Source organism: Zootoca vivipara, chromosome 12 (assembly GCF_963506605.1).
Source record: "Zootoca vivipara chromosome 12, rZooViv1.1, whole genome shotgun sequence".
NCBI lineage: Eukaryota > Metazoa > Chordata > Lepidosauria > Squamata > Lacertidae > Zootoca > Zootoca vivipara.
This window is the reverse complement of record NC_083287.1, coordinates 26707751-26718591: the sequence shown is the minus strand read 5'-3', so window position 1 is coordinate 26718591 and position 10841 is coordinate 26707751. Positions and strand designations below refer to the sequence as shown.

Genomic DNA, 10841 nt, shown 5'->3' with positions numbered 1-10841 from the left:
GAAGCAACTGTGCAGGACTGGGGTGCTTCATGTGTTGACAACTGCACCCCACGCCTATCTACTGTCTGGCTGTTAAACCAAGAAGGTTGGTGGTTCGAGCCCATCTAGGGATGTCTGTGGCAGGATTCCTGTATTGCAGATTTGTACTACGGTAGATGACTCTGAGGGTTTCTTCCAACTCTAAAAAAAAAAAAAAATCTATGAAATGTTCTATGACAGAGACTGCAATTTCTGATATTGCACCGAAGTACTACTGCTCGATACCTATTTTGACTTTTATACTTACTGTCCAGATTAAACGTTGTGTTTTATGGATTGCATTTTCTTTGGATTATGGTCTAAGCAGCTCTGGGGAATTTCTCTTTTTAAAAGAGAGAGCGAGAGCGAGCGCTGACCAAATCCACTTCTAATACTGCCTGCCAATGCAGGTGAGCCATGCGGGCGGGGAGCCACTTTCCTGCAGCAACTTCTTTCCAGTGCTCACAGCACTTCAGGCCAACCATTTCCCAGTCTGATTCGCACGTGCGCGTTCGGAAAACTGCGTGAAGAGGAAAAAAAAGAAGAATCTTTCTCTCGCTCGCTCTCTCCACCCTCAAGCTGATCGTTTCGGTTGTTTGTTATGGTGGGGTCTACTGTCCTTCCCGCAAGCGCGGCAAAGTTGTTCTGATGTGTGGCCACCCTCTCCTCCTGCGGCCCAGAACCCCGTGGCATCGGGGAAACCGCCGGAGGAGGCCCTGCTGCCTGCTTCTGCTTCTCCTTCTCTCCCATCCATCCGCCGTGCCTGCTCGCTTCCCCCGTCTGACCTTCCCAACATGGCGCCGCGCCGCCCCCTTGACGCCGACGACGCCCACAGGGGCCTCCTCCGTGGGCGGCGGCGGGGCGGGCCCGGGGGAGAGAGAGCGCAGGCTTGGCTGGCTGGCTCGCGGGGTGGCTTTTGAGACTGGAAGAGCCGTTGCTGCTATAGCCGAGAGAGAGAGAGAGGGAGGGGAAAACAGAATAGCGAGGCCTTCTGGCTGACACTGAGGGAGGACAACCAACGACGACGACAGCGGCGTTCGCTGAGGTGAAGCGAGGCTTCGCTTCCCGCCTCGCTCCTGAGGAGGAGGAGGAGGAGAGACGGCGACTGAAGGCAGCTGCCCGGGAAGCCGCAGCAGCCGCCTCCGCACCTGTCTCGCACTCCCGCCGGCCAGACGGAGAGAGAGAGAAAGAGGGAGGAGGAGGAGGGCGGCCGTAGTGGGTGTAGCCGGCGCCGAGCACCTGGCCCCGTCCCCCGCAGCCGCAGCCGCTCCTCCTCCTCCTGCCGCCGCCGCCTCCTCTCTCGCCCGCCAGCCCGCCTTCCTCTCTCCCTCCGTCGGCCGCCTCTCAGGGGAGTCCGCGCCGCGGCGGCAGGAGTGGCATCAGGGCAAGCAGCAGCAGGGCGAACAACAACAGTGTCAAGGCAGGCCGGGAAGCTGCGGGCGGAGCCGTTTCGCCGGGAGAGGAATATTCTTTCTCTCTCTCTCTCTCACACACACACACACAGAGACACCCACAAGGTCCCTTCTTAAGCCGCCGCTGACATAGTTGCTGAGAGGTTTCTGCTTCTCAAGCCGAGGGGGGGGGCGGTGGTTGTTTCGGGCGGCGGTGCAGAAGTAACGAGGGGCTGCCGCTCTCTGCCGCAGGAGCCGGAGGAGAGGAGCTGGAGCCTCGGCCAGGGGGGGCAGGATGAACCCCAGTGTCACCTACGCCAGCCGCAAGCGGCGGAAACCCGTGCAGAAAATGTAAGTGGGTCGTGTGGGTGGGGTAGGGTGGGGTGGATGTTCCTGGAGAGCAAAAAAGGGTGCCTTTTTTTCCTCCATGCTGAGGTCTGGATTTCCCCTTCCCGCTCCCCTTTGCAAAGCTGTCGCCTCTTTACTTTCTCTCTCTCTCTCTCTCTCTCCACACACACACACACCCTCTGCACAGCTCTCCTCCAATTAACCCCGATGCCCTTTTCCCTGTAACCTTGTGCATTGCCTTGCTGCGAGCGCATCGCCTCTAAACCCTCGTAGTGCCCGCACTGCAACTTTTTGTATTTTTGTCCCCCTCCCCTCTCCCTTGTAAGGTTATGCTTTGCTATTGTGTTCCGGCAGTTTCTTCAGCTTGTGCTGATTTTCTCTATCTATCCTATTATCATCATTATTATTTCTAAACAAGGTACCCTGGGATAACTCTTAAACATGTGCAAAGGGATTTGGTGGCCCGAGTTAACCATTTGCGCAATCTGTGTCATCCCTCCTTTAGTTGCTCTGGTAGAAACGCATCTAGTGACTCCCCCAGATGTTTGTAAATAATTTGTAAAGGTCTAAAGGAGCCTCTTGTTCTCCGGTTGAAAGGTTTAAGTCTTAAGTTTAAGGCAATGCTCATTATTTTATTTTGATCATCTTGGAAAAACTGGGCTGGGATTTGGAATGGGGACTGTTCTGGAGCTTGTTCTAAATTTGTGGCGACAGGCTGTGGTTTAGGAAGGGAAAGGCATTCTGCACATGCACAGAGGCAGCTTAGAGCTACATATATTTCAGCAGTTAGTTGTGCTATTGGAAATGGATTCCTGGGCTGACTTGCAGTAAATAATAATAATAATAATAATAATTTATTATTTATACCCCGCCCATCTGGCCGGGTTCCCCCAGCCACTCTGGGCGGCTTCCAACAAAACAGAAATTCTAAAATACAGAAATCCATCAAACATTAAAATACAGAAATCCATTAAACATTAAAAGCTTCCCTAAACAGGGCTGCCTTGAGATGCCTTCTAAAGGTCTGGTAATTGTTGTTCTCTTTGACCTCTAGTGGGAGGGCATTCCACAGGGTGGGTGCCACTACCGAGAAGGCCCTCTGCCTTGATTCAGGGCCCTATTTTTGTCAGGCTCTGATGACCCAGTTAAATTCAAACAGCTGATTAAAATCAGAACAAGGACTGGGAGGTGGGAGGGATGAAGGAATTATTTGAGTGTAAGGCTGCATCCCTGTGCACATTTACCTGTGAGTAAGCCCCACTGAACATAATGAGACTTGGTTCTGGGTAAACCTGCATTGGATTGCGCTGTCTGTCAGTGTGGCTGGGTTCCCTGACCAAGGATGTCAGCAGGCATTTAAGGTGATAGTCTGGCAGTCTGTTCAATGTAAGTTTAAGATAATTATCAAAAGCTTGTGGCAATGGATGTAGCTTTTGGCTTATTTTGGCTGTGGGCTGTGACTTGTGCTGTCTTAACAGGGATTGCTGGTTAATGTATGGTGTGTGTGCAGAAAGCCACGTTGTGCTGACTGTGCTTCTGCCACTGCAGTGGGCTTGTCCATGATTCGAAGATGATCATTTACTCATTTGCTCAGCTTGGTTTTATGATGATCATATTGTACAGCATTGTGATTTGCCACTCTACCTCACCACCATAGGCCACAATGTTGTACAGTGTCAGTCTCCGGAGCGGCATCTTGCTGTTGTGGAGGCCAGGAGTGTTATGATACAGATGGAATAATTTAAGTGTGTCAGTAATCTGAATCTGTGCACTTTTTCATATTTATTGTAATGGTTGTAATTCTTCAAGCGAGGCTTTACAAATGTAAAACTGTACAATCTGCATGTTTACCATGCTGTCAAAGCTATGTACTTTCAGACAGATTGGTTTCATCTTTAAGAGAACAATAAGCAATTGTAGAAAAAATGGATTTATATTTTTAATGGGTGTATAAAATCTGATCCTAGGAATACATGAAATCAATAGTTAAAATTTCAAAAAAAGTTAATCATAGGTATGAAGGTTTACCCTTAAGTGTTTGATTTAAAATTAATATTTAGTATATAAAAAATCCTTTTTCTGTGTTTATGAGTACCACTTTTCACTAATCTGTGTTTATTGGTTAAGTAGCACTGCTGATGAAATATTTATTCCTCTACACAAAGTAACTGTACTGAGCTTGGTGGGATTTCCCAAAGGACTTCAAGAAAGATTAAATGGAATGGTTTGGGAGCAGTCTGTGCTGTGTTAGCAATTTTAAAGTTTACTAAAGTGCATACTAATGTTTAATGTAGATTGTGGAGTCGAACTGGTTAGCCTTTTAAAATTGTTAATAGGAACAAATACCGTATAGGAGGAAATCCATTGGAATAATGTATACAAATTGAATTCTATAATTTTTGGCAAAGCTAGTATTGTCCTCAAGGTGCTAGTGTTAACCTTGAGATGCAGGATTATTATTATTGTTATTTTGAAAAAACCCCATCCTAGTTTATTTTTCTAATCCAGTATGAAAGTGCTGGGGCAGGGGGTTGGCAGGTGTTACTGCCATGCAATATAAATAATTGGGTTTTTTTGCCAGTGTACTTTATGTATCTGACTTCACATTACAGTACTTGAAAGTTATCTGTGCTTATTAAGCAGCCTTAGGTACATTATGTAGTAGTTTCTGGATTCTAGAAAAGCAGCACACTCATAAAAAGGATAGCCATTATGTCTCCAAAGTTTACTTTAGAGGTGATGGTTATGCAACACTTCCTGTTAAGTAACATTGTAGTTTGTCTTGTAAACAGAAGCAGGCTCCTGATGTGCAAATACAGTAAGCTTTTAATACTGTATTATAGAAAAAAAAATCTAGCATGTACAGAATAGTCTTAAGGTGGTTGTTGCTGAAGAGATCCCCTTGCTTCTAGGAAAAACACTCAGACTCACTGATGTACTGTTGTGAGATATAACTACCAGCATATCATGTGAGGAATGTGAAATCTTTGAAAGCTTGTATTTGAGCTTCCTTGTTCTCCACAGTTTCATGTCAAACAGGGTTTGTTAGCTATGTGATTGTTGACTTATGAAACAAATCAGGCTCACAACAAAGTTAATTTAGTAGGCTTTCTACTTAATGGAGAACTCTTGATTTATGAAGCCAATTCATGAAGGAGGACAACACTTACACTTAATCTTTGTATAGGATTAAAGTTAAGAGAATTCCTTCCTTCCTATGTCTACATTATGGTACACATACACTAATACTGTATATACAAAAGATACATACTCCAAAGGAAAAGTGCTGTAGTCGGTTGCAATGTAAAAATATTCTTCAGGGCTACTTTGTGGAAGAAAAAACATTCCAATGTTGCTGAAGAGTAGACAAAACACTTCCTTAGAAAAACATTTTTTAATTCTTACACCTGTGAATAAATCTCACTGAATTCAGAGGAACTTGTTTCTGTGCTTAGGATTTCACTGCTCCCCTTTCAGAGGTATGTGGAGCTCTTAATATTTATTTATTTTATTACATTTATATTCTGGCTTTCTTTGAGCTTGCTTTATGGTAGGCTTTAGCAGTATGGTGCCCTCCAGATGTTTTGAACTACTACCAGCCCCAGCAAGCACAACTGTTGGTGGGAGCTTTGGCCCAAACCTTTTGGAGTGCACCAGGTTGGCAAACACCACTTTATGGGATTTAGAATTATCACCTACCCCTTCAGCTGCGGAAAAGAGTAAAATGAGCTTTTTTAAAAAATAAAAAAGTGGGGGAGTTATTAAGAAGAGACTTTAAAGGATGATTATGACACCCAGGCTAAAGAAATAATGTTAAAAAAATACACTCCTAGATTAACTCAATGTATTGAGTAAAGTGGTTATTTAAGGTTCAGCAAACATTCTGAGTGTTAGTAAACTTTGGTATATGGTACATGCGTGTGTGTTTGTGGTGTATCATTCTAAGAAAGCCTCATAGGTTGCAACCCAAAGAACAGTCACTTGGGAGTAAATCCCACTGAAGTTGGACTTGTTGGAGTAGATAGGCTGCAATCTAAACACATTTATTTGGAAGTTTCTCCCATTGTTATTAATGGATCTTCTTGCAAGTAACCATATTTTGAATTGTGCCAGTTAATTCAATGTAAAAACAAACAAACAAACCCAGTAAACTGTTTATTTTAGTGTGTGAACATGAAATTTATTACGGTCAAAGACCGGCTTGTAGTGTGTGTGTGTTTGAAGGGATAGGCCTGGGAAGATCTGTTTGATGCATTCTCGTTTCTTCTACTTGCCTAGCAATTCTTACATTACTTTTAAAAAGTGTTCTATTGATGTGTGGCCTACCTCCCACTGTAGTATAACATGACATGTATGTTGTACTTTGCTCCTTCATGAATACTAATTCATTATACAAGAAGCCAATTGAAGAAAGCCCTGGTTTGATGTGGTTCATGCCTCTACCCGCCTTTTTGTTGTTGTTGTTCCATTAGGAATATGAAATACAAAGAATATAGGTTCACATGTGGCTTTCCTTCTGTACATTTTCTTTGGGCCTTTTGAGGCCCATTATGATACTGGGTGAAACTTTGTATTACCGTGTTTCTCCGAAAATAAGCCATACCCCAAAAATAAGCCATACCCTGAAAATAAGTCATAGTGATAGGCAGTTTAACCTTGTAGGTTAAACTGTACCATACTTAATAAAATATAAAAAGACATCCCCTGAAAATAAGCCACCGTGTTTTTTTTTTTGATGAAAAATAAATATAAGACGGTGTCTTACTTTTGGAGAAACACGGTAGAAGTCCAGAACGTTCAGGATATGTGCTGGCTTTTATCCCTGCAACTGTTACAGCATTCTGTCTAAAAAGGGCAAATAGACCTCCTATGCCTAGCCAGCCTCCTATGCCTAGCATATAATGCCTAGCATACAATGAAGAATGTCCTCACATTCTGATGGAGCTGATATCATTCAGGGGACAAAATGAATGGACAGCCCCCCCCCAACCCCCAACCCCCCAGGTCTTGCTCTCATACTGGGACCATGGGGCTATTGTTGGCAAGTTATTGTGTGAAGATTCAGTGGATCATACAATTGGTTTATTTATTGGAATCTGCCAGGGAGCAGTCAGATAATTCCCCTCCCCCTTGTTTCGCCTTCCCTTCTGTAGCTTGATGAACTTCCCTGCAGCATGGTTCTGGGAATTCCTGTCCTAACATGTTTTTGTTTTTTCCCAGGCTGTCATTCTTGGCACCTTTCCTTGACTAAGAACTGAAAGTGTTATGTGGCTCATTTTCATTTCAGTACTTATATTTAAGAATGTATTTAGGTTCAGAATTAATTTTATATGTCTTTCTATGGTAACATAATATATATACTTAAAGGGTTTTTTAATGAAACATTAATTAAAGAGACAGATTCAACTATTGTTACTTTTATGGACTTGGACTAAAATGTTTCAAAAGATTTGCATTTAATTTGACTTTTCAGTGGTAAGTTGTTTTTGTTTAAGAACTATGTCATATGTTGATGTGGGAAATAGTGGAATAGTTTTAGTGTCATATGCTGCCTATATTCATCCATAGGTGCACAGAGGAAAATATAAAATTGTGAAACTTATCCACCAACATTGTAAAATACACATAAAATATTATTCTTCTACCTTAAAAACATGTATACATATACAGACAACTTTATTCTCTGTTTTGTATGTCGCTCAATTTTATTTGTGTTATTTATTTATTTATTTATTTTATCAAAGGTTTTCTTAGTTTACAAAGAGATGTGCAATGTCTCTCATAACATTTTTACAAGTCAGTTTCATTTGTTGAGACATTGGGAAGAAAAGAAGTAGATGGGGCAGGGTTTAATCTAGACTTTAGGATTGCTTTTAATTGTATTGCTTTATAGTGAACTACCTAAGATATTTTCAACATAAAGTGGTATAAACATTTTATGAGTAAATAAGTGGACACCTTTCACTTGCTGATCACCATGACACTGTCATGGAATTCTACTCAATATTGAGCCAGAGCTCCAATGTATAGTTAGGTAAAGGTAAAGGGACCCCTGACCATTAGGTCCAGTCGTGACCGACTCTGGGCTTGCGCGCTCATCTCGCATTATTGGCCGAGGGAGCTGGCGTATAGCTTCCAGGTCATGTGGCCAGCATGACAAAGCTGCTTCTGGCAAACCAGAGCAGCACATGGAAACGCCGTTTACCTTCCCGCTGTAGCGGTTCCTATTTATCTACTTGCATTTTGACGTGCTTTCGAACTGCTAGGTTGGCAGGAGCTGGGACCAAGCAACGGGAGCTCACCCCATCACAGGGATTCGAACCGCTGACCTTCTGATCAGCAAGCCCTAGGCTCTGTGGTTTAACCACACCGCCACCTGGGTCCCTAATGTATAGTTAGCAGAGTAAAAACTTAAACACATTGCAGGATTCCCAAAAAATAGACTAGAGGCAATTAATATTTCATCCTGCAGGGCGTTACTGCTACGGAAGGCAAATAAGCATAATGGTCACAAATCCAAGACATTCAGTGTCGGCACTGTCCATAAGAAATCGAGTTGCAGCAGACTTAACATAAACATCTAAGAAGTCTAAAACCTTAACACCAGGTTAAAAGGTATGAAGAACTGCCTAATTATTCTGGGTGCATGACCTGATGTGTAATTCTACTCAGTATTGACCCACAGCAGATCTCCAATAATAGAAAAAGAGAAAGTGAAACCCAGGCTCCTTCTGGTCTTACTTTTATAGGCACATAACATTAAAATTATTAAGCCATTTTCTTTTTGCCTTTTATCTTTTGGAGCATTTGAAAGCAGGTGATCGAGGCCTCAAACAATAGTGATATAATATGTTTAAGGATAAAAATGTTAACATTTTTGGAAATCACTTGAGTCAGTAAGAATAGAATAGGATTCTGTCCATGCATACATTAAAATGCAGCTTCCTTACTTTAATATGTCAACTGCTATGCTGTGCATGTGCACAGCATCTTCTGCATATCTGAACTGAATATGTATAACCTCTTCCACCCCCTCAAGTGTTGAAATACAATATTACAGAATGGAATAAAATATTACATAAATACCAGGAAGTCTATAACAATACTTGTTTAAGCTGGGAGAATTATATGCACTTGCCTTAGAGTAAGTCTCACTACATTCAGTAGGGTGAACTTCTACATAGCTTTGGACCACCTGTCTACTTGCTAAAGGAAAGCTGTAAACCTTTTACAACTGAGAAATATATTTAATTGGCTTTTTTCTGCTTTTCTGAAAATTGTCTGGTACCTATCTAAGAGTGATTTACTTAAGTCAAGCAAAACACTTCTATTATAAGCTGCCTATAGAACTTAAAACAGTTTTGAGTTGCACAATGTTTTAGTCATGTAATTTGTCTGATCCAAAACTGGAAAAAGAGTAACTTTGTCAACTTTCACTGAAATTAGTACCCTGTGTGTTTAAAATAAAGGGGGTGGGACTGAGAGGAAAGACAGGCAGCCACACCAGTAAACCAAAGAGGGTAAGGGACTATGCTATTGGTGTGGTGGAAGCCAAAGTGTTTCAGTAAGTCTAAAGCATTTCAAAACAAGCAACTCCAACTATTATATGAAAATCCATGTGTTTTTAAATCTGGAACTTCGCCAAAATATGGTTTTAAGGTTAATAATGAATAAACCAAATGCATTATTCGATAATGTAGACAAATTGTCGTAACCAGTTTTTAAACCAAACTACTTACATTGAATCTGCTGCAACTCTACTGCTTTAAATCAGAGTACTTAAGTTACATTACATGTCTGCCTTTTAGATACAGGTGTTAGCAAATATGTTGAGAACTAATGATTCAGGTATCAAACTATATACAAAATAGCTAACCCTTTTTCGGATATTGTTAATAATTAACCCATGTCTGGGAATAACTAGATTTCTTTCTTGCATTGTTTCTGGATAATAAACAATTGACATAAGATCTGGTCTATATTTGCCTTTTTGCTGCATTTCCTTGTCTAAGCTGCCTAGAGTCTCATTAGAAAAGTTTATACTCATTAGAGTATTAATAATAATAATATAATTGTCTAAAATGCTGTGTACCATTAATTGCAACTGGATGGAATGGCAACTGGATGGAACCTTTTGCTATGTTCTGGAAAAGAGAGAGTATTGAAATGATGTTATGCCATTATTTCAGGAAGAGTACCTATTCCTAGAGTGACATAGTTATCAAGCTTTAATTTTAGCTTTGTCACCTGTCTTGCAACTAATCCTGGTGCATTTCTGTTGGCATATTTGCTTTCTAAATTTGTGGGATTTCTTGGCAGGCTGTTTTAAAATACTCATTTGCTGCATAGTGATGCTTGTATGTATCTTCATACTTGCTGCAGTTGTTTTTATTTTTGTTTTGCTTTTTGTGAGGAGGTGTTGCCACACTTGATCTGGACATTCATCTTTCTACACATCAGAAACATACTTACCCATATTTATCTTTCTACATATCAGAAACCTGCTTACTAATATTCAGCCCTTTTGGAAATTGAATCAGTAGGGGAATTTAACTCTAGTTCCATGGAAAACTTTTCTGTCTATGGACCTGGCTCTTTTCTGCTGGAGGACAGGTTTCTGTTGGTCCAGTAAAGCTAACTCAGGAATTAGCATTTCAACTGCAGATGTTTTGCAGCAATCCAGGTAGAAAATTTCTCTCATAAGATACTTAGCAACAGAGATGAGATCAGAGGTTCCCCCTAACCAAAAATGGGTTTCTATTGAGAAAGTAAAGACTGGAGAAAGTAAAGGCTGGAGACTGTCATAGAGAAAGAGGTGCAAGTGGGACTAAGTGCTGCTTCAGTGCTTGAGGGAGCAGGATGGAGTGAGGCTTGAAGCAAGCGGAGATTGGGAAGCTGGGGGCGGGGGGGGGGGGGGAGACAGTTAACAGGATTTCTTTAGCTGTGATAAGGCTTTAACAGTCAATGGCCATCGGATGAAGAGTGCAGAGACAGATACACAAAACCAAGAGCTCTAGGAGAGAGTTGGGATGAATTTATTTTAACAAGACAGCTCTCCTGAAATCATACTGCTTCTGAGATCTT

The 10841-nt window shown here is 41.8% G+C and overlaps 1 protein-coding gene across 1 annotated transcript in view; it reads left to right on the top strand.

The window, feature by feature from the left end:
• The first annotated feature begins 915 nt into the window (after positions 1-915).
• Positions 916-10841, top strand: part of AHR (aryl hydrocarbon receptor) — a 52235-nt gene continuing 42309 nt past the window's right edge. The window contains exon 1 of the mRNA XM_035128917.2: positions 916-1760. Coding sequence (XP_034984808.1) covers positions 1705-1760 — 56 coding nt within the window. The 5' untranslated portion in view covers positions 916-1704. The remainder of the gene's footprint in view (positions 1761-10841) is intronic.